The following is a 25264-nucleotide window of genomic DNA, read 5'->3' as shown; positions in this document are numbered from 1 at the left end:
TTGTATGTTTTCTGTACTTGGTCGCTGCGCTCGAGGAGGGCTAGCCACTGGAAAAGGCATGACGTATGCGTGCCTTCGACTAATGAAAGCAAGCAGATTTTATTAGGCAAGCCCACGAACCAATAAAAAACACTGACGTGAAGTTGACAGGGCTCCGAGCCCTTTTCTAAATACTAAAGCGTCTCGCTGCGATACGCATGCGCGAGCGCATGCAACGCAGGCTCGACCCTAAAAAACGTTCATGTATTAAACTATTGCAACGGATAGTCCTATATTTTAATTTGATTATGATTGTACTAGATATTATTAGCTGCTGATTGCAGGCGCTTATAAATTCAGTTTTTTAAATAATGACTTCCTCAAGGCGTTGTAGCAACTCTTTCATTAAACGTGAATTTGGCACAAAACTACCGAAATTAAAAGCGGGGATGTGTTGCAGCAATCAAATCCCCATCGTTGGAGTCTGAATACCAGAGTTCTTGTAACTTCCCTGCTTGTCCAAATTATTGTCCTGATAAGTGTACTTTAGTTACTTTTGCTTCATTTTCCTAATAACTCCCAATTTGAGAGCACTTGTAAATAGGGTATAAGCAAAAAATAAAAAATGAACGTTAACATTTAAAGACATTTCATTCACAAGAAAAATCTGTTTTCGTACAGTGATGCCCACATGTGTTCAGTATGGTTCACCAAGCATGCTTGGGACTTTCTGTCTTTCACTGGGTGTGGTACTTTTCTCTTACTGCTTTGATAGAGTGGTGGTGGTTTCTGTCCGTCGATTTAAACTTGTAGTAAATGCATCTTTGGCTGTCTAATTACAGTCGCAATTAATGTTATTTATAACCTATCCTTTTAAAACAATTGTACTTCACAGTTCTCACTGATCTGACATGGATGTGATGAAGGCCAATTTTTTTTCCAGTTTTTTATGGATGTTTATATTGATACATGCAGCTAATTTTTATTGTTTAGGTGAAAACATGTTTTTCTCTACAGTGACAGTGAGCTGCACCCTAGCAGAGATCTAGCGAGCTCATTGGTAGTCCTATGTGCCTCATTCATCTTTATTATTTCAGGAAAAAATGCAAACTGTCTTAATTTGTTTCTATTCCTAATATGTATTTTGTTTTTTTCAAGTCGACTTTTTCAGGTAATGTAGCAATGAAATAAAATTAATAAAATGTTAAGTATTAGTGCACACATCCATATCTCAGTCTTGGTGATAAGCTACAGGAAGGGAAAACAGGTGGAGTGGAACTAGAAAAAAAACAAATATTCCAAAAACCTTGAAATCTGTTTGGTTGCCAGTAGTTTGTGTTAATTGTCAGAGTGTTCCACAGTTTTGGGGGAGTGGGGGGGGGGAGGGGCTTGAGGCTGGAGAAAATCCGCCTTGTATTACAGAAACTCGTAAAGTAGGAATAACCAATAAGTGTTGAATCTTTGAACGGAGGATGAAAGGAGTGCAGTAACGAATGAGACTATTTCTCAGAAAAGAAGGTCCAGCTGAGTAAAGGCAGCGGTGGGCAAAACAGGGCGTTGTTGGTCGATGCGTATACAGAGAGCTTCAATAGCCAGGTTTTACAGCGGTAATAGAACTGGCTAAGGTTTAAAGATGGGTTGAGGAAGGGCATATTTTCCCTGAGAAAGCAGGTATAAGCAGCAAGAGTAGACCACAAAGTTTATTTGGGTTGACAGGTATTGTTACATTTGACACCCTGATTCTTTAAATACCTTACGTGGAACCGAGCTGAACAAAGGAGGCCACAAAGTAGAAATGAATATTTGTATACTATCCACTAACACCATTGAGCTGAAGAAATCAGTTGCTGCAAGTGTGGGTAATTGTGTAGCAGTCTTTGATCAGACTGACATGACGGGGCATACTTTTACAGTAATTTAACTTTTTCTTCTTTTGTATTTCTTATCTTTTTGATTTTGAGGGGGACATTCTGCACATGAACTTTGTATTTTGTGGAGGGAAAAGCCCAATCTCTTTAAAAAAAAAACAAAAAAAACACATGTAATGTGAACAAGCATTTGCAAGGCAATAGGTCTTGCATTTGCATGAGTTAGGGCTATTGACATTGTAAATTCATCTTGGCCTTTTCTTGCCACATAAATTGGTCAATCCTGCCTCTTCTTGCCATATAATTCCAGTGGCCTTGTATATAACTAGCACACTCAACAAAGGCAGCCCTACCACTTAAGAACCTGGGCTATATTGACATATCAGAAAACAGTGGTTCTTCTCTATAATGCATACGAATGTTCAATATAGAACCGCAAAATGGCCTATAATTAACTATGCAGCAGACTGTACAGGCAGAAGGACAACCACGCATACACATATAATAAAAGGCCACTCTAGTAACTTAGTGGAGGGGGTTCGAGGGGGAGAGAATGTGGACGATAAAGCTCAATTAGTAGGTAGTTATGGCACTGCACCGGTATGCTAAACGTAAAATAGCCGCACAGGTAAGGGCACTGGTGATTACAGCGTGTAGCGCCTCTATCAGACCCAGTGTCCCTCGGTATGATGCAGCCCTAGCAGAGTGGGTGCCCCCCTCAGCTCAGCTGCCACTCACCCTAGAGAGCGGGTGGGTGCATGGTCCAAACCGATCCCCCAGCAACAGCGGGAGAGGGCAGGCCCGCAATCCCATACAAATCTTGGCTGGCAGCAATCCAGGCGTATCACGGCTTCAACCCACCTGGGTAAGATTAGTCTGTCAACAGTAGGTGGCGCACAGCCGATGCATCTCCGGGGGCCGAGGCACTCTGCTGGTGTGGCTATCCCCCAACCCCCAGTAGTTATAGCCACGTCCATGGGAATCAGGATGGCACAGGCAAAGCAAGCGGGAGCAGCAGGCCGCCCAGTGCGGCCCTCCGGGCTCGAGCCTCAGGCTCACCCGCGGCCCCTGATGCCGTGGCACCTTTGAGGCCCAGGCCGGGTGAAGGGGCTGCTGTGTTGCCAGATTGCAACTGATGTTTAAATCTTAAGGCGTGTGGACCGTGGCCCCACCGCTGACCCCATTCAGCTATTCTGAAGCAGCATTGCAAGGACCCTTCCGACAGGATCAAGGCGCTCCTCTGCCGGAGTTTCAATGCTGCACAACCATGTTGGTCGCCGGCTTGGCTCTTCCCCTGGTTTAGAAACAGTTTTAATTGTGTTATTTGGCTCATGTAATTAAAACAATTTCTAAAACAAATATACATGCTTAGTGTCATTGAACCTCATCCATTAGCCTGTTTAACTGCCATTCTCCTTTTGCTTCCGCACACCACAGCTTAAAGCATAGGTCAGTGAGTCAGACCATTTCAGCTATTGGCTCTTCTGCACTGTGGGTGAACTTCATCACAGGGCTGGTGGGCCAAAATTTCTTTGTCACTACTTTATTCTTTCGAATATTTACCTTTTTTTAATCACCCATGTGTGTTTAAAGTATGTATTTACGTTACAACCATTCAAAGCCAGCAGTATTTTTTCTTTATTCCAATAAGATTCATATATTTCCTAGAAAATGCTAAACCGATAAAAGGGTATCTGGTAGAGACTTCTAGTCTCAGAATTCTTATCTCAGGATGTTCCCCAGACTAGATCCAGGAAATTTAAAGTACCTCTGCACACCAGTAGGTGGTGGCGATAGACTCCATGCTGGCATTGTCATCTGCGCTCAATGTGACATGTGCGGTACCTATATAGACACCACCGCCAGCGTGCTGACATCAGTTATTTTCTTTCTGTGCCATCAATGCAGATCCAGAAGAGCTACTCAAGCCATTTTTTGACTGCTTTTTGACATTTTGTCTAAACTTTTCTCGAGCACTTACACTCAGTGTTCCTTAGGGCTGTCCCCTAAGAAACCTGTGGGTTTTAAACTCAGTGAAGTCTGCCACAGGCAGATGTATTTGATAGATCCCCACTTGGTTTGCTCATGGTGCATGGAGCCAGACCACGAAGCCAAGGCCTGCCCTGACTGGCGTTCAATGAACCCCAAAGGAGTCTGTGAACGAGCATTGATGCTCCTGGTTGCTTTGCACTGAAATCCAGCTCCTGATCGCGAGACAGGTCCTGGGCCTGTTCTCGGAGTTGTTCCTATCAATTGTCATAGAGGTCAAAATCTTCAACTCACGAAGGAAAAGATCAAGCTGTCTAAGTGATCTTCGACCTCTCCATGCCCAAGTCATTGGTCATGGTGAGGGGACAGTGCCACAAGTCTAGGCCCCATTATCACTATGAAGCCTGAATCTGAGTCCATTCCGCGTCTCCAGAATTTACTAGAGCAACCCCCTCCTAATTGAGAGAATTCTATGAGGCTATGCACCTCAGTTTTGGCTGAGCAGACTCCTGTAAAACTCCTTTGGGGCCTGTGAGTTCGGAAAGTGTCCCGACTGGATTACTGCCAGCAGGCTTACCCTTAATGTCAGCGGGGCCCTTTGGATCCATTCCTGGATCCGACCTGGCTCTGATCATGAATCCCCAACCTTCAACTGAGTCTGACCATTGTAATTCCAGACTCTGATACGGAGCCGGACCAGTGTCGTCCAACATCGACTCCAGGGTTGAACTGACTAGGACCGTCTGTGTCAGAGACCATGCCTACGTTTTTTGACAGGACCTGTGAGAAATATGCTTGGGGTGGATCTAAATGGCTACCCAGATGCCCTCTAAGAGCCCTTGGCTGAGGATAACTGGTATGAGGAATAAGCTGATGCCATTGGCCTGGACATATTGCTAGACACTGGAGAGCAGCTGATGTGTTATACCTGATGCTGCCCTCGGTGGCAGTATACACCAATATCTTGACCGAGTTGCTTCAAACCAGAATCACCGTCCAGTGTCACCACTGCGCTCCTGGCGATTTTTGTTTTTCTCACACAGCACCCCATCCCTGAGAGCCCGGTTGTATAGGCTTCAAGGTTTAACCCTGACTACGCTGCTGGATGCAGAATCCAAGAGGCTGGTAAGAGGATTTTCTCTTGGGCTACTACACCCACACAGTGTGGAACTCATTCTCTCATGTGCTGCCCATGGTCCCGGCGGAGGCCGAAGCCATCCTGACCCAGGCTGTGGCTAATGGCAGGGAGGCAGCAAAGTTCATGATAGGTTAAAGGCTGGGCACACCGACTCCCTAAGTAGGGTGATTGCTTAGTCAGTGACACTTGGTCGTCATGCCTTGCTGGGGTCAACTGACTTATCAGAGATGTCCAATCATCCCTCATGGACATGCCCTTTGACTGCACTCACCTGTTCAAGGCCAATTCGGTGTTTGAGCCATTCAGTGAGTGCAGGGCCACCACCCAGTCACTGGTACTCTCTGTGGCCCCATGCCAACCTCATTTTGCATTCTGCGATTTCCATGACTATGGTAGTCTACCAGACACATCCACTTTCACCCACCCAACAGACTCTCCAGTTCTTAGTTTGATCCTTCAAGTCTCGTACAACCCAAGGCTAGAGACCATTGACTGCAAAAAGGACAGATGATGGAGAGCATGCTGAACAATGTCAAACATTCACCCGGTTACATATATGGGCCTAAATCAATCATTGTTTTGCCGTGCCATTATAGTTTGGACCTAGCCATATGCAAATCATTTTTGACCCTACTCCCCATGGGAACAGTCCTGCTCGAACTGCCTGTCTAGGTCCTCTCTGGACCAAACACAAGACTGCTGGGGCCAGTTTCTGGGTATCACCCCTCATCAGCCAGGCTAGTTTGAATCCGGTGGCATAGCGAGCAGGGGACCACCGTCTAGACATTCCATTCCCACTTAGGGACACAATTGCGAAAAGAACAGATGATGGAAGGAAGGCTGAACAATGTCAGACATTCACCCCCCAGTCACAGATCTGGGCCTAAATCCATTGTTTTTTTTGCCCACCATGCCATTCTAGTTTGGACATAGCTATATGCAAATCAGTCTTGACCCTGCTCCCCATGGGAACAGTCCAGTCTAAAGTGCCAGGACAGGTCAGGTCCTCCCTGGACTGGAAACAAGTATCCTGGGACCAGTTTGGACCAAACACAAGACTGCTGGGAATGGTTTCAGGGTATCACCCCTCATCAGCCAGGCTAGCTTGAATCCGGTGGCATAGTGAGCATGTGGCCCATGTCTGGATATACCCTTCACATTTAGGGCGACCGCTGCAACAAAAAAACAGAGGATGGTTGGAATGCTGAACAATATCAAACATTCACTTCCTGCCACCCCTGGCAGCCACAGCCTCCAACCGTCTGTAATATGCCCTTGCAACATAATGAGGAACTGGTTGGGGACAGGATTCAGCACTATGTGCCCCACTGGCAGTACATAACTCACATTCACAGAAACGCTACCACTCGTGCCACTGTCCTCAAATCGCTTGACAGAGGACCATCTATCTCTGTTATATCGCAAAGTACAGGCCCTTTTGGCCAAAAGGGCCATTGAGCCGGCACCAACATCAAAAGTAGGTTGTGGTTGTTATTTGTAGTACTTTGTGGTACCAAAGAAGGGCAGAGCCCCCGTCCCTATTCTAGATCTGATCCTTCTCAACTACTTCCTGAAGAAAGAGAAGTTGAACATGTACAAGTTAGCTCAGGTCCTGTCTGCCTTGACCCCAGAGACTAGATGGCAGCAGTCAGCTTGCAGGACGCTTATTTCCATATAACCATCCAGCTGGTCCACAGTCGTTGCTTGCAGTTCACGATGAGCCAAGAGCATTTTTAGTTCGCTTTGCTCCCCTTTGGCCTTACCAGCACCTTTTGGGTGTTGACAAAAATGTTGGCAGTGATCTCCGCTCATCTGCGGAGGTCAGGGATTCCAGTCCTCCCCTACCTCCTTGACATGCAGTCATCACACACATCTGGACTATGACTGGCCTTCTGCATTCACTGGGATTCAATATCAATGTGCCGAAGTGACACATGGTTCCCTCCCAGATGCTCCATTTTATCTGAGTCGTTCTGGACACAGTGCAATTCCATGCCTATCCACCGGAGTGGCGAAGCAAGTATATATTCAGGCTGTGATGCATTTTGTCCTGGATTTCACGGAGGCTGACTCTGAGGCTGCTAAGCCTCATGGCCTCCTGCATCATGCAGGTAAAGCATGCCTGCTGGAATATGCTGGCTTTACAGTGGGACCTCAAGTCCCAGTGGACGCTGCCTCAGGGGAATCTCTTGGCCATGGTTTAAATTTTGATGGAAACTGCAAAAGACTTCAAGTAGTGGCTAATGAACCACAATTGGATTAGCAGCAGACCCCACCTCCCATGCCCACCCAAATGTCACAGTGGTGACAGATGCATCACTCCTGGGTTAGGTCGTCATCTGGTAGAGGTGGAGATCAGAAGACTCCGGTCTTCGACTCAGTCTCTGCTCCATCTATTGAAATCCTTCCTCTCCTCCATCAAGGAAAGGCTGGTTCAGCTGCCAACGGAGAACACCAACCCCCTGTGGTACTGCAGCAAATAAGGTGAGGTGGGGTTGAGGTCCTGTGCTAGGAGACTCTACGCCTCTGGACAAGACTGGAACATCAGAAACGTTTCCTAGTCGTGCATCAATTGCGGTGTCTGTGAACTCCAGGGTGGACATACTCAGCTGTCGATGTCTCACGGATCACAAATGGGGTTTACATCCAGAGGTGGTCCAAGGTCTCTTTCACAACTGAGGATAACCTTGGTTAGGTCTATTTACCACTGCCGAGAACACACATGTTGGAGTTTCTTAGACGGCTCTCTGTCCCTGAGATTTATTTTGCCTTCATTGGGGCTCCAGGCTCCTGTTCGCTTTCCCACCGATACCACTCCTGCCTAGAGTCCTAAAGAAGATCAGGTCTGACCAGGCCCAAGTCAAACTTGTAGCTCCATATTGGGCACGGAGAGTATGGTATCCCGAACTCCTGAGCAGGAGCATCTGTCTTTTGATCAGGCTGCCCCTTAGGGGAGGACCTCTTGTTGAAGCTACAGGGTAGGGTTCAACATGTGTGGAGATTGAGCTGCAGCAGTTAAGTCTTTGACCTGACCTCCCTTCCAAAGTCTGTGAGGTCATCTTAGCAGCCAGGCATCCCTCAATAAAGACTATATTATCCTGCCATTGGGACAAGCTTGTGGCTTGGTCCAATGAAAAACATGTTGTCACTCTTTATGCACCCTTGTATCTAGTGTTGCTGTTTGTTTTTGTTAGCTCGGCAAGGCCTTGCTCTGTGCACGGTTAAGAAGTATCTTTCAACCTTCTGTGCTTTTTTTGCAGTTGTTGGATCAACCCTCCCTGTTCAAATCACTGTTGTGCCACAGTTTCTAAAAGGTCTTCCAACATCTGTTCACCCCTTCCCAAACCACATGTGTTCACCCCTCCCCAAACCTTTTGTTATGCCCCAATGGGACCTCCACACTGTGCCTTCTTTTTGCGAAAGGGGATAACAGCTTTTCACTTTGGTCAAATCATCTCGCTGCCTACCTTCTTTTGTTCCTCTCAGACCTAAAAAGAGATAATCAGCTCTTTGCAGGGTTCAGCGGAGCAAAGAATAGGAAAGCAGTGCAGAAACTAAGCATCCAGATGGATTGTACTCTGCAATAAGATCTGCTATGGGTTGGCCAAGAAGCAACTACCCGATGGCTTGCAGGCTCACTCCGCTAGATCCGAAGCTGCAACCTTTGTTAGCTTGTGGGTTCCCCATCCTGGTCATCTGTCAGTCTGCTGCATGGGCATCCTTGCACACGTTCACAAAACACTGTCTTGACATTCAGGTAGGTCATGATGGACACTGTGCCTGTCCAGTGCAGACAACACTGAGCTGATCGGCACCACCTGTTGGCATGCAGAGGTGCTGCTCAAGATTCAGACGGATCCAGTCTGACGCCTGGGGAATATTCTAATGTAAGGAATCTGTGGCTAGATAGTCTCTGCCAGAGAAGGTGCTACCAAAGATAAGTAACTTGTTCATCTTTACCTGTTGTAAAGAAATGTGTTCTGTTAAGCACACATACTGTTGTGTTAAAATTATATGTGATGGTGAATTTATTTTAAAATTTAAAATTGTTACTGCAGGCATGTGGCAACCATGTTTATATATGTTTATATGTGTATTGCTGGGCTCTGTCTGAGGTGGGATAGTGGATAAAATACAAGGGACTGGAATGGGGCCTGAGTAACTTCCTGTGGCTAAAATAGATTGTCATTCCACCCATCACTTTTTTGTGTTCCTTAATGTTTGTGGCAGTGTTTTTTTATGTGCCATGTGCTTGCTAAACATAAACCAGAAAAATAAATTAAACCATTGTTCCAGCTTGCCAATGCCAGACCTATCCTTTGCATCTTAACTTTTTTTTTTTTTTTTTATAATGGATAGCACTCTAGACCTAATAATTTAGTGGTCTGATAATTCCTTATCCAGTAAATAAAAAATAACACATTTCATTGACGTTCAGGCAGGCGAAACATGCCTTAGACTTTCAGTGATGTGTTGTCTGAAGGATACATCTTCCCACAGACTTTTAACCTGATTGATACTACCTCTGGAATTCAGACTGGTCTGCACAACAGTTTTCCTTGCAATGACTTGCCAGGATGAAATGTGACACAGTGGAGCTCCAGCCGCAACTCCATTTCGTGACATCACCGGCATGCTGAATCAGTTGCTGTATTTGTGCAGTCCGTTTTTTTTTTTTTTTTAATAAACACATTTTTATTGCTTTTAAAAGGAACAGACAAAGTATATAGGTAACATACAAGCCCTGGTCCATTGGTCGCCGGCTGAACAGTCAATTCTAATCTGACATGTCTGTACTCTGGATACACAGGATTCTCCAAGATTTCATAGCTTGAAATTACAGCATATGCACACAGTCTACTAAGCGCCTTTAGTCTAGTAATCCTGTCCATTTCCCCCAAATCTTCTCATACTTATAGGGACGTCCCCTTGATTCATACATCACTTTTTCTTGGGCTGCACACCAGTCCACCCCGCCTCCATTTCTGAAGGGAGGGGCCCCTGGTGGTCTTCCAAGCGGCTGCAATGTCTCTCTTGGCCACCATCGTCGCTGCTCCGACTAAGGTCTTGTCTGCTCTAGATCCCTCCATGTCATCCATCACCCCCAATAGTACCTGTTTTGGGGTCAATACCTGCGTTACTCCCAAGACACTGTTCATCCCATGGTTTACTCCCTCCCAGTACACCCAAACCACGGGGCAGTACCCTTTCCTATGAAAGAAGTCGGCTTGGTTTCCACCGCATCGTGGGCATTGGGCAGAGTTGTGGAAACCCATCTTGTGCAGTTTTTCTGGAGACAGATATGCTTTATGTAGAAAATAAAATTGTCGCCCTCAGCCTTGCCAACACTGCCAGCGTACGGGGAGCCATCAATGCTTCCGTGCAGTCCGCAGGTGCGTTGGTAACTAACATTTTGTAGATCTGAGAGACGCCTTTCTTCCCCAGACTTCCCATGAGTATTTTAGCTTCCACTGGGTTGAATTCCGGTACGGGAGTCGACTCTTTTAGGTGCATAGCCAGGGCATGCCGGAGTTGGAGATATCTAAAAAATTGATTTGGGGACAATGGAAACTCTTGTTGAACTCCCTGAAAGAACTTCATCATACCTCCCTTCTACACATCTTCCACCAAGGATATGCCCAATGTGTCCCAATTCCTGAATCCCTTCAGTTTGGCAGGTCTCTTTCAGTCAGCTACCATGCCACAATGGGGTTTGCTGAGTAACCACCTTGTTCCAACCAGTGTGTCTTAGGGCCGCTCTCCATGCTAGAAAGACCGCTTTGGTGATAGGCTCCAGTTCCCTAGGGATCGGTGCACCGTATAGCACATTCTGGATACGGGAATACCCCAAAGCGTCTTATTCTACCTGATAAGCCAGGTCCGACCACCCCCCATCGAACCAATCGTGAGCCACCAGGAGTTGTCGCCAAGTAGTACAGGTAAGGGTCAGCCATGCCCAGTCCCCCATCGTATACCCCTCGTCGGCAGTTCCGGGACGCTACTCGGTGCCTTGCCCCTCACCATATAAAGGAAATGGTAATTCCATCCAGCTTTCTAAACCATGATCGGGGGATCGCGAATGGCAGGTTCTGGACCACATATCTCATCTTTCATTTGACTAAGTTAAATGGTTCACCAAAGAACCTCAGGCTTCAAGCCTTGCAGATGAGATGAGAAGAGACCTAGAAGATGTCCCTTTAAGTTTCCCGTGATGGGTGTATGTTGTGACTCTGCATCTTGCAACTGAAGGCCATCAGAGAGTGAGAGTCAAAGTTGTTTTTGACTAAGGAGAGCCCAAACTGGCTTCCTCTCCAAAGGTGAATTTTATTCTAGGGAATGCTCATTTAAAATATCTTTCCACAAAAGAACACAGAGTGCCATAGAAAGCAGAACCCCTCCTTTTCCTTGAGAAAGAAGTTCTTCTCCACCTACCGTTGGGATGCACGATGTCTCACTGATGCAGGCTGTTCCTTGACTTCCAGAGAAACCTGTACCACCTAAAAAGCTGGTACCAGAGATTCTTGATCCTTTGACCAACCCTGCACAAGTCAAGGCAATCCAGCTAGCTTTGCTAGATCTTTCTTTGGAACTGCCCCACAATCTGCTGCGCCTCACACTGGGGTAGGTCAGTTCCCACGGGCTTTGCTACACCAGCAGCTTTGACCCTGATGCTTCGTTTGCATGGGGTTTGACCGAGGTGCCTAAGAGGAAGCCGGAATCAATCAAAGCACTGTCCTATGTCAGTTCAGGGCCACTTTCAGCACTGACCTCAAAGTTTCTGGTGAAGTTACCCATTAAACCAGATTTGGCACTGGTCACTGAGCCAATATTTGGAAATAACAGTGTAGCTAGTGAAAATGTTGGTGCTACCTTGAATGGTGAACAATTTCCCAGGGCCCAAGGATTCTCCCCGTTTTGAGGAGATTTTGGATTCACATGCCTTACCTATGGAGGATAAGGACTATGTATGCACAGAGGATGGAAACTCAGCAGCTGGTCATCTGCTGCCTCCTTATATGCAGGCATACATTTCCTAACCCTTTTCACTGCCTTGGAGGAGGTTGTGTCTTGTGCAACAATTATTTGTATGTTAGCAGAGTCCTTGAAACTGGATTTAACTTATTTAATAGTGAAGTCAAACATTCTTACAGAAAGTTTGCAACCTTCCTCCTTCCCACCTCCTCTCACAATGCCCACCTGCCCTAGACCCTACAACTGCTGCCTGGAAGAAACCCTTTTCCCTATCAGTCAGTAGACAGATCTCAAAGGGTCTGGTGAGCCATGCTTTTCCTGTCACTGCAGAGACGTGATTGAGACATCTTCCTCGAAACTGAGCCTAGATACCTACTCTCTGGACAGAGTGGAAGAAACTTGACATTTTGGGTCCTTAAGTGTTGGTGACCTACTGCTTGGCTTTGCACACAGCTAATGCCACCTGACTTGAGCAGGTGTGTCCAGGCATTATGGGAAATGGCTAACCCTAGTCATCAGCCTGCCAAAGCACTTGAAGAAGCTGTTCTCAGACCTGGTGGGTGAGAGATGGTCTGCATGCCTCTAAGGGGATACTGAAATGTGGCTTTAACTCTTCAGACATCATGATCCGGTTGCAGCTGTCATTGTATGGCGACATTCTTGGACGCCTTCCACTGAGATTGTTGACCCTACGCTTATGGACATGCTCTTTGACAGAGAATACCTATTTGGAGAGAAAGCCAGTTGCCCCCTTGGAACACTTCAAGACTAGAAACGCAAAATCTCAAGCCCTGGGTGTGGCAGTTATGTGATTACTGTAGGGTTGTGATGACCCAGCAGTGGCCACCATCAATGCTGGCTCAGATGGCTCAACAAATGTCTCCTTTCAAGGCAGGTGTGGCACTAGGAGGGTCAGACACAGGTCCATTCCCCACTGCCCTCTGCAGATCCTGCTGCCAGCATTGGAGAGTGGGTGAACCTTGTGATTTTCTGGGTTTTAGTCTGTTAAGCCACAGGCTGAAAATAGATTTGCATTTAAACACGGTTGTAAAAGGTTTCAGTGGTATAGAGGGGAATAGATGAGTTCATTCTGACTCATTCATTCAAACTGATGGCGGTGCCGAACAGATGATTTTTGTCATTCATGCTGACAAAGTTGGAAATTTAGGAGTGTTCCCTTGGAAAGTTATTGTTCAGTGTGCCTGAGCCTGAAAGCAACTCTGACATTAAGTTAATTTTGCTGATTGCTTGGGCTTGTAAGACTGGTTGGGCTTGTAGTGGATCTGCAAGAAACTCAATTTTGTGTTTTATTATAATTAAGCCACAGGAATAATGTCTTGTGATTTGTTAGTGGCTAGTAATATGAGAACAGTGTCCTCTTTTTAGGCCTGAACCTGGCATCTAGATCTTGCTTGCTCAGCATACTGTTTTTGGTGTGTGCTGGACAGCCACATCTCTGTTTTGCTGTCGCTAATGTACTGACCAAAAGATGTTGTTGCCACACATTTCGTACGGATCAGCCATAGAACTATGAACATGAAAGGTATTACAAGTTTCAGCCTTACTCTACATTTCATTATTAAGAGATCATTTAAGTATTAAGTTGTTCCACCAAATCTGATTAAAGATTGCCCAGAAATGTCATCTAAGATTCCGCTTAAATTGGGTTATGCTATACAAAGGGTAAGGCTTAACACTTCAGTTCTTCAAGTGGCTGAATGGATTGAAATTTGTTTACTCCCCACTAGAAATGAACCATGACGCAGGCTTGCTGCGTAGCGTTGTAATGTCCCAGATTTCTCACATATAAGCTTCCGTAAGTCTACTTAGAACAAACTCAGCTGCTGGTGCCACATCAGGACTTGGTGATTATCAGTGCAACTGTTCGTGCCTCCATTCTGTGATCTTTTTGTTATTCATCATAAGCAATGGCTGAGTCTGTGTGCAGTTTTTAGAGTCCTTTTTCTCGAGGACTGAAAGCAAGAGAAGAAACCAGTATTTGAAAACTCTTTATGTGAAATGTTACTCATTACGTCCTTATTATCAAGCCTGCAAACCAAAATTGACCATGCGTTGAAATTACTGTCTTGAAACTGATCATATTGGAACAATTGATATAGGGGAACAATGTGGTTTACGGCCTTTGGTTCTTCTGATGGATACTTCTCACTGCAGATTTCTCACCTTAGACTATCCTTCAGGCTCCAGCCAGAGCTTCATTTAAGCGCGACCAATGCACTCTTACTTCAGTTGAATTCTTTCTGTGCCTTCTGACATTGATCCAGAGCTTTACTCCCACCTTTGTCGGACAGTTCCAAGCAACTCTTTGACAGTGTGCTAGGGAACGATGGCCTTCACAGAAAACATGATTTAAACAATTACATTAATGCAGCAAGCAGATGTGTGCCTCCATGACTCACAAGGTGTGCCTTTGTTGTCTGGGTACCAACACGTGAGTAGTGCGCCTTAACGCTCCTGAAGCCGATTCAGGAGTACAAGGCGAAGTTGTACATTGCCGAACATAAGAAGCAGTTATGGTCCTCCCACAGGTCCCACTTTTTCACTCCAAATCATTGGCCCAGTAGCAGGTCTGTTCCTGCGACAGCTCCACTTCCTCCTCATTTTTCAGGTACATTGAAGTTGAAGTTCAATCCCAACCCTATATTGCCATTTTGGTTCCAAAGAGAAAGTACAACCGTGACAATATTTGAGTGTCACACCCTTGGGGTCACTGGCCAAAGAATAGAAACGTCTACTATTCTTGACACATCCACAGTTCCCTGGGCCATTGTCAAGCCAGTAGCAAAACGAAGCCTTCAAGGAGTCCTCGCCGGCAGGTCCCTTTCTGGCTGGGTCTGTCCCTGTGGGGCCCATTACTGGTCGCATACCTACTCTGCTGTAAACATGTAATCCAACTGAGAGATTCATGCTGAGCCTGACGATAACAAGTGCACCAGTGCTGATTGTTGATCTTGTGCCAACACCCATGTCCATGAACTCACATTGGCCTGAGTTAGACCAATGTCTTGCTACTAAAACACAGAAGCACAACCAGTTGCCATCCAGCCTGACTAATCTAGTACCTCTATCATGGTGCAGCTGTCAGCAGAGGGCACCTTTTCTTTTTAGTACTGACACTCATACTATGCCAGAACAGGGTGTACCTCGGAATACTGAAAAAAAATGGTGAAGGAGATGCTTGCTTCCCTCTCATTATAATGATTGATGATACTGTATACCTTGATTTACAAAATTCCAGTGGCACTTAGCATCTCCCCTGAAACATACTGTGACTCTTCACATCACATGAGCCAGTAATGGAAGAAAGTGTCTTATATGGTGGTTCAGAAGACAGCTGAGATACTAGAATTACAGCTGCCTTCCATTGAGACTAAACCAAATGTTTTGAAAGAGATTCTACAGCCTGGGCGGGCCAGCAGTATTGAAGTCCTCTTGTTGATATTCAATGGTGCCCTCACGGATATATCAAAGACTACCTGTTTAAATCACATTTTTGTCCACACATTAGTCTGCAGCTGGCCAAGTGACACAAGCGTGTGCCTGGTGATCCAGACTTTATTACCAAGCCCCCTACTCCGGAAAGTCTCCTTCTGCAGGCCTCAACCAGTAAATTGAATCCTAATCAATTTCCAACTAATCCCATGGATAGAGAATCCATGGTGGTTGTCCCTTCTCAGAAGGCAGAATTCCACAGACTCTCATGACCAGGAATAAGTACCTCCATTTTGCTGGCACTGATCTTTACAAATTCTATTTCATCTAAATCTGAAGAGTGACTCTGCAAAGCTTGAGCGTTTCATGAAGCTCTTACAGAATGAGCTGGGTATTATTGGCATAGGGAACTACCTCGATGCTGAAGAATCTTAAAATACCTAGCAACGGCTGCAAATAATTTTGAGAATGATAATTGAAAGGTAAAGTCTGTCTGACTTTACGTGTTCTAAGCAGTTTCTTAGAGTGGCATGAGGGGAAGCACCAAACACTGACGCTGTCTGGACATTAATGCAGGAAACCAGGACAGGGCAACTTGCTGCAGCCCAATCAATGCCAGATCTCTGGATTAAGATGGAATGATCCACTGTATCAAAGGTGGTGGAAGGCTCTAGCAGTCTGTAGGAACCCACCATACAAATTCAGCTTACTTGAAAAGTCTGGTAGGTCTGAAATGTTCACCTACGGGTAAGTTTACCTTTCTGTCTAGCGTCTGCTGCAAGAATTATCAAAGCTCCATGTATGATGTGCTAATGAACCCAAGATTAGTTCCCACACAAGAAATGGTAATACGTGGAATTCGTTTTTTTTTATTTTTTTTTATTGGCTCTGTTTCTCCATAGTGTACACACTGTTCCTTTTGAAGGAGAACTAACAATATAGCTGTAAGAAAAGCACTGCCATTGTATCTTTATCTGAACTTTTGAGACCTGTGGCCATATTTAGAGGTTGGCAAAGTGGAAGATCTGCCTAAAGTAGCAAATATTATGTCTGCCTTGTTTAGAGTATATGGTGCCCCTTTGCACTGCACAGAGAGTAGATGGGTGATTTGATATCTGACCTGCCAGATTCTAAGGTCCAAAGTTCATAGTTATTTACCTTTTTAGGTCAAGTGCGCAAGCATTCTGACATGTTTTAATCTGTCTGTGGGGTTTTAACCATGGCCGCAGCACACCCATCACTATCCCTCGTTCATGGGCTTGCCTTTCAAAAATCCTTTGTTATCATTGCTAAATGCTTTACGTTTGTCTCTCCTTGGGGCAGTTTTGTTACTGCCTTGGCCATCGATCTTAGATGGTTAATTGCATGTTTGCCGATACGTTTGACTGCCAGCAAACTTTGTTTTCCTTTTGTGTCTCTGCTTTGCACTCATGGGAGTCATGGCGCTTTGAATCTGCTTATGTCAACTGTTTTACTTTTCATTTTCAATTTATGTGGCAAGAAAAGTCCAGTTAGGAATTTACAACTCTAATAGCTCTAATTCGAGCAAACGCGAGACCCATTGCATTGCAAATGCTTGTTCGAAGATAGGGCCAATTTAGATTACAGTACCTTCTTGACTCAAAATTAGTTCCCTAATAGTTTGTTTTCCGTTCTTTTAACAATTGTCAGGATCTTTGTATTTTTCAAATAGTTAACAAGTAAAGTCCTATGAGATTAAGACCTGTGTCAGGCCTGCAGGTTAGATGCCCAAGCAACCAATTATTTGTGCAATAATACTGACAGTTACTTAAAGCATTCCAGAACTGTGGTAAGAACTGTCTTGTTGATTGCTAACGTGCTGCACGAAGGTTCATTGCAGTGGTACAATTGGTTATAATTGTTGAAGGGAAAAATCAGTTTTGATAATAGTACCTTAGAGTACATTTATGCAGTGTTGAAAATGTCTCAGGCTTATCTTTATGAATTCATCAATAATGTATGCTTCCTGTTAAAACTTCCAAACTGGGAAATTTGAGTAAAAGACTCAAAAACATATTGCATGGTCCCAATTGTACCATGTCCATTCATAGGTGTAATTACTAATCTCAAGATGGAGAGCAGCGAGTATAGGAAGACATTATCACGATCAAGAGCACATAGTTCAATAAGGTATTCAGTGCGTTCAATTATTTCAAGGTAGATTATTGGCAGCAAACTCCTCACTGCCTTATACAACGGAAAGCTTATTTCATGTATACCAGTAGTAATTAATACATTTTAATTTACCACAGGAGACAACTTTGACCAGAGTCCGTTGAGAAGAACATTTAAGTCCCGAGTTCTAGCCCACTACCCTCAGAATATCGACTGGAACCCGTTTGACCAAGATGCAGTCAATATGGTATGTTAGCGAAAAAAATAAAATCTAAACATTTCTTTAGGTGTTAGTACAATTAAGTAAGGAATGGTTTCTTCTGGTGACCTTTCAGCATATGTTATATGCATTATGTTTATAAAATTGAAGTCTTATTTTCAAATATTCTGAACTGTTGTGAAACCCACTTTCTTAGCAATTGTTTTTAACAAATACAATTTGGTTGCTGTGTTGTTTACTAGTAACATTGTTTTTCTTGTAATGATACTTACGTAGAAGTGAAATATTATTGATGTGTTTAATGCGTATTCACTCATTTTCGCATGTGTTTTGTTGAGACATTCCAAGTGGTAGTTTTCACTTTGTATGATGTCATTCCTCATTTGAATTTGAAACTTTCTCTTGGTTATTTTATTTTGACGTTCTTTGTGATTTAATTTTACTTTAACAATACAAATATGAATGAATAAATCTTTATTGTACAGTTAATAAAAACCATTATAAAAATGTGCCATATGTTACCAATATAAATCAGTCTTACCATATAAAAGCATAAATATTACAAACTCTTAACAGAAAATACAGTTTAAAGAACAGATTTTACATTTGACCTCAGTCTTTTTTAGTACCCGTGCAGCGATTAATTCATATTTCACTGTGTGGTATTGTCCCCTTCCTGATTGCATAATTCTGTTCTTTTCTAGAACTTTCTTCTCGGCCCTCTTTAAAAATTTCACCATACAGGAGTTGAAGATTTGGTCGCCTGGTTTTAGGCATGCTCTTACTGCTTGTCTGCATGTCCTTATACCACGATGATTAAAAAGCGATTTTAGCAAGTATTTTCTTTCTTGCACTAAGGCTGGGCACAGACATAAGAGGTGTATCAAATTCCTCTTCCCATTATTGCATAACCTACAACTCTCGTTTGAGCTCCCCTTCTGTAATCTTTATCACCTGGCAACTTCCCTAATCGAAAATGCAAAAATTCTCTCTTTAGGACAGAGGACCAGCCTACTTCAAAATAGAGTTGATATTGAAGTAGCTTATAGTAAGTAACCCCCCCCCCATGCATGTGATCTTTTCGATAATATTTATTTATCTTTCAATAAAGATAGCCTCTTCATTTTGCTACTTACTACTCTCTTAAAACATGGTACAGATAGGTTACTTTCCCAACTTTAATGCAACCCTAAGTCCTTTATTGCTACATCCAAGTAGAACGTAGCGGGATGCTCACTATTTCTTTGAAGTTCTTGCCACAAAACCTGGCACAGGTCATTCATCTTGTTTGTTTTTATTCAGTACCAGGTTTTCATGTAGGCCCCTTTTCTAGCTATTGTGTGGTGTATTATCCCAAACTCCAAGCATATTTGTGCTGGCAATGCGTATGGTGGTAAGCCAAATATCTGTCTATATGTTCTTAATATACTTGTGTTTAGACATACTGCATCGCACCAGCACAGTGCAACACTACGATACGTTAAGCTAATTTGGCTGATATCACCCTTAATAATGGTAAAATTATAGGATCATTCAAGGTTCTTTTTAGAGTTGAAAGGGCTACGCGCAGTGCTAAACCTTTCCTTTTTAAGTCCTCCCTATGTTGGGAAAAGCCTTCCCGTTCATTAAACCGTTCTCCCAGATATCAATAGGATTTCAATAACTCCACCTGTTCTCCATTCATTAAACATCTATACTTATTATTTATCCTCCGGCTACATTCCATTTCCTTGGTCTTTTCTAAATTTACTGTAAGACCATTTTCCTTCGATTATTTTGATAACCTTCCCACTAATCTATGTAGTCCGATCTGGGTTTGGTTTATAAGAACAACATTGTCTGCATAAAGCAGATTAGAAACCGACATCGGGCCTAGTCTTGGGTGCGTGTGAGTTTTCTACTTTTAGTTCATGTGAAAGGTTTGTTAGGAACAAGTTACAAAGATACGGTGCCAGGACACAGCCTTGTTTTAGTCCTTGTAAGGTATCTATTTTTCTTGACAAGACAGACTCATCCCCTATCCGTATAATCACCCAAGTGTCTGTGTACAGGTGCTGGATAGCCTTGAGAAGACTGGATGGAATACCCAATGCTGTAAGTTTCCTCCACAGTGAATTATGATTCACTGATTCGAAAGCTGATTTAAAATCGACAAAGCAAAGGTACGTTGGTAACTTCTTGAGGGTTTGTTTGTCCAATAATAATGATACTGCTAATATATTAGTTTCTCTTCCTACTCTGTGCTTTAGTGGGACAATCTTTCTATCTATTGCCCATTCTCCCAGTTCACTCAGTAATAGGCTTTCAAAATACTGAGTTTCTATATGTTAGAGTGCTATAAACTGGTAGTTTTCAGGTGCATCCCTATTACCTTTTTTATATATGGAGTTTATTATAGAGCCCTGCCATGAATCTGGCACCATCTGCTGTTGTAGCACACAGTTATAAACTGCAGCTAGTACTGGTATCCATAAGTCTATTTTTGCAAGGCTTCAGGAAGTCCATTTGGCACCATCCTTCCTGGAATTTATTACTATTTTCCTTATTTGATTCTCCGGGAAGCTATCTATATTGCGGTCTTTGGTTTCCAAGCCTCCTTTCCTGATATTCGCCCTTATAGGTTTTTCTTCTCGAGGCCCGATTGATGTTGATTTAAATATTTCATTGAAAAACTTTAGCCATGTCTGTTCTGCTATTTTGGATTAACTACTGGTCCTTGTGGGCGATTTATTCCAGTTACAACTTTCCAAAGCTGCCTTGCGTTTTTTTATTTAGCTAAATATAGCATCTTGGCCCAGAAATCATCATTTACTTCCCTTTTTTCTTCCCAGATCAATCTTTGCAATCTCTTATGTACTTTAAGGAAGGTATGACGTAGATCTCTATTTTGTAGATCTTTCCTAATTTTCCTTTGCAGTTTGTTCCATTTGTTTCGTAGCTTTTGAATAGAAATGGATAGTTTTGTTCTACCCCTGTTTCCCTCCACTAACCTTTCTCAAGGGCACTTATGGGGCCTCTTTGCAGCTCCTTTTTCTGTTAAGACAAGGGTACCTGTTGGTGATACTGTGCTTGTGCTGAAAGCGCAATTCTTTGTTGTCCATGATCGCTACTTAATGTTATATTTATACTAAAGGATTTTATCCTATCCCAGATAGTTAGCATTACCATTGTGTGATCTATTATGGAGCATGCCGTAGCCGAGTAATAAGTCCACTCTGGTGGGCTGTCTGATCGAAACCTCCCGTTTAGGATTCTCATACCTAGTGACTCCCAGTCCTTTATTAAGGAGTTTGCCCTTTTATCGTATGCTTTCTCAGGGGGTCCCTGTTCCTTTGTGGGGGAATTGACCATACATAATCTTGCTGGATTACCTGTTCTTCACGCTCACAATTGTGCATCAAATCCATATTAAAGTCTCCCGTTATTATGGCTGGAAGATTTGGTTCCTGTAACACGCCCATTATTGCATCACATAGCCCAAGTACTATTGAACACTCTATTTTTTCATTTGGGGGAATATACACATTCATTATATACAATTGAATATTTGTATCTTCTGTCCAATTATTCAGTTTTAGTGTCAGAATGTTATTACTTCTTATGGGTACCTGGACGGCTTCAATTTGTAGTGCTATTTTGATTAAAATGGCTAAGCCTCGTTTTGGTCAGCCCTGATTTTTTGTTTTAACTGCCTGTCTGTAGTGTCCTGCATACCCTACTATATCAAAAGCTTCAATCTCCCATGTTTCCTGGAGGCATATTATTTGACTTCCGTTTAGCAACAAGGCTAAATCTTTCTTCTGTGACTTGGTTAATGCTCCGTTGATGTTCCATGAACTAGTGGATGGAACGTCATACCGTCTATTTGCTGCATTATACCCATTCGGTCATGTCTTACATTTCCTGTGTAGTGCCTCAGTTATCCAACCTATAGTTACTTGTATAGCCCTTTACTTTTCCTCTGAGCTTTGGGGTTGATGAAATTGCTCTGACTTTTCTATCCTTCCTCTCGTGGCTCTAAGGACTGAATATTATTGACTCCCCCTTTCCCCCCCATTCCACCCCCATATGACATGCATACATGTCATGTGGGGGGTAAAGATAATTGTATTACTCAGGTAATCCTGTACCCAATCACATTTAAAATAAGTAAAATAAATTTACTAGGACACTTTCAACTGAAAGTTACCAATGCATGCACCAGCTGTGGCACTGAGATAATTAAAGTTCTCTATATACAGGTGATTGTTTATAATCTGTTAGGCATGTATCAGGAGTTTGCTTTGTATGTCCTCATTAAATTTGAGCTGGGCATGTTTTAAACATGCATTCAACTTCTTGTTTTGTATTTAGGGGTAGGATTCGACAGGTGTCTGGTCCACCTTATTTACAGCACGTAGAATATCTACCAAATTGTAAATAAATCAGAGTCTGCGCTTTCCCCTTCGTCCAGCATATAATATAATTAAATGCACGTTTTTAAATACGTCCTATTTTTAGTGGTTGCACAAATAAAAAAGTAAAAGATTTTACTTAACATGCCACATTGTAATAAGATCAATACCTTCCAGTATCAAATCAATCAGTAACACTATTCCCTGCCAGTCAAACCTTTACATACATGGGTACACACTTGTAGATTGCATTGGAAATGACCGGATGTAATTTTACATGTTTTGTATCTAAATCGCAGGGCTAAATGTGACCAAAAAATGAGTGGTAATGTCCTTGAACCTCTTTACTGCTGAACATATCCACCCCCACTCACTTTGAATGCTTAGTTTTAAGAATACATGACATTTTAATATAGTCACAGTTTGATGATAATTGCACTCACTGTGTTTTGGTCTTCTGTCTATCAGTTTGCCCAGAAGTATACATTTTTTTAAGTTAAACGATATAAGCATTATTTGAATACAGTAGCAGTACCCTTAGTCAAATTATCTTTGTTTTACTGGCAGCAACAAAGCATTTTATCTTTTTGAATTTGTCGTACTCTGAACATCACACAAAAAAATGTATTTGAGTAGCTATAAGCACCTGAGTCCAATTGCTGATGCTTCTCAAAATTGCTCCATGTAGATAGTGGACCACTGACGAGAGCTGGGAAATGCGAATGAAACTTTCCATCACTTATTAATTATTAAACAAGCTATTTCCTATTTTTTCAAATGATGTACCCTTACCTCACCAATGGTATTGGGTAAAGAATTGTCAACAGATTTAGATAACATATTGAAACATCGTTTTAGTGTAATAATACAAATGACCAGCTTATTTTGTTACTTTTTTACCTAATCAAAGTTGTTCACTTTGATTAGGAAAAAGTAGTAACAAAATAAGCAATCATAGAAAGCTAAAGGGATGTAGAAGAGCCTTAGGTTTAGTAAGGGCAGCTCAGGATTCGTGAAAGAGACTAAAGCCTCCACCACATGTTAGAAACCAATGTTCTGCAATAGTACCTGTGAGCCCAAGTGACCAAAAAGGATAGAAGTCTACAGTTAAAAACAGTAAAATACTTTTTTTTTTTTTTTTTTTTTTTTTTAATACTATTACCAGTTGTGAAGTAAAGCTTTTTAGGGAGTAGATGATGTATATTCAGCTCTGGTCCTCTTGAGACTAAAACCATGCCAGATTGTCAGGCTATCCAATAACGAAGCTTAGATGCACAGATTATTATGTGGGAGCCATTAATGTAAACATTTGTTTAGCTTGAAAACCTGGCACATTTGCAGTCTTTGACTGTAATCATCTACAGGCTGCATTTTGTATAATAGCCATCGCACGTTCTGATTATATGAGTGAACTTAACAACTCATCAGCTTCATAATTCAAGAGAAACCCTCAAGGATGAGATTGTATGCCATACCCTCCCTTCTTTCATCCTGACTTTAATCTTAATAAAAAAAAAAATGCTTCCTTATTTTCTTTCCTGAGCGGCATTCCTTTTCTCCCGACTTGTGGACTCTAGATGGAAGTGAGGCCACACATTGCAAAGGGAAGGCTGAAAACCAGATAAACCTAGAGTGTATCTTTATAGCAAGGATTAGATGTGGCTTTTACGACCTCTAACAATCGTTTAGTAGGGCAGATAGATATGCTTCGCTCAAATGGTTAAGGCGTCAAGATTTTCTTTCTGTGCGACTTTCTCATAAACAGAACTCTAAGTCATCTGTTAGTTCAACCTTTATTCAATCAACTTAATTTATTAATTTATAAATTGAAACCCTCATCTCTTGGATAAAACATATGTGACAATGCAATTTTTCTAAGTAAAAAATGCCAGCATTAATAGTTAAGTTCAGCTATTAAGTTAGTCAATCATTGTAACTATCAACGTCACACAGCCTACCTAACCAAGATTAGCATCAGCATGTGGGTCTTCATGCGAAAAACAATTTGGAGAAATCATTAATTTGGAAAAAATCTATCCAAGTGAAAATGTCCATGATCAGCGCAGTTGGTACCTAGAAGAAAAGGCATAAATTTGTCAGTCACATTTTCATAGCTACCTATCCAGGATGGATCAGCAACAAGTCAGACTTCATCTTCAGGTCATCAATTAGTCAGCTACGGATCAGGCTCACAGATTATGAGCCCAATATCAGCACCTTGGACAGCGTCTCCTGATGTCCTCAATTTTCCTCCCGCAAATCATGATTTCAGCCCGTTGTCATGACTTTTCATTAGGGTCTCCTAGTCCATCCTCATAATTGTTAATTGGTCAGTCAGACGGCAGATATGACTTTAACCTATAGAATTTGTTTACTGAATCTACTAATTTTCATATCAGTCTATTCACAAGATGTGGATTGGTTCTCCATACAATGCTGTCATCATCAGGCTCTTCAGGTATCGAAATTGTTGCATTTTCCTCTTCAGTCAGTGCCTTCATTGTTCAAGTCCTGAGAAAGTACATTTAGCCTACTCTACACATAATTGTTTCAAATTGTCTTCATCATCTCCTGTCCGTCAGTACATTGCAGAAAATTCTAGCTAAGTGACTTTAACATCGAGCGGGTCCGGGTCATTGCGTGCTTCCAGTCCTTTGCAAAGCGTTTAGTATTTCAGCTCTTTGAGTGTGTGAGGCCCGGAGAAACTAGGCATTTAGTCCAGCTAACTTAGCACTACATATTAATGCAAAACATAGGTTATACATCTTATTATGACATATTATTGCATTTTGCTCATATATTTTCATTATTTCATACAGTTTCAGTCATTTTAGTACACATGGTGCTCACACCCCGATGGCACATTTTCAAACGTGCACGTTATTTTCTTTATGATTAATTTCTCTATGCATTTTCTCATTAGCAAATGCATATACATCGTTAATAATTTTCTTAATTAGCATATCTGCTTCAACACCATCTTACTGCAAGAGATGCAAGATCTTCATTCATAGGGAGCCATTAAGAAGGTTTCAGCCTCCCAGATAGATGTGCGTGGTTGCTCCCATTACTTCTTTGTGCTGAAAAAGGATGAAACCCTCCATCCTATTTTGTA

At 42.7% G+C, this 25264-nt stretch overlaps 1 protein-coding gene across 4 annotated transcripts in view; it reads left to right on the top strand.

The window, feature by feature from the left end:
- The window catches only part of DENND5B (DENN domain containing 5B), a 517562-nt gene that overhangs the window by 82217 nt on the left and 410081 nt on the right, over positions 1-25264 (top strand). For all 4 annotated transcript variants that reach the window (XM_069228198.1, XM_069228199.1, XM_069228197.1 and 1 more), the window contains one exon: positions 17673-17782. In XM_069228198.1, the coding sequence (XP_069084299.1) occupies positions 17673-17782 (110 nt within the window). The remainder of the gene's footprint in view (positions 1-17672; positions 17783-25264) is intronic.

Source organism: Pleurodeles waltl, chromosome 4_1, assembly GCF_031143425.1.
Source record: "Pleurodeles waltl isolate 20211129_DDA chromosome 4_1, aPleWal1.hap1.20221129, whole genome shotgun sequence".
NCBI lineage: Eukaryota > Metazoa > Chordata > Amphibia > Caudata > Salamandridae > Pleurodeles > Pleurodeles waltl.
This window is presented reverse-complemented; position numbering and strand designations above follow the sequence as displayed.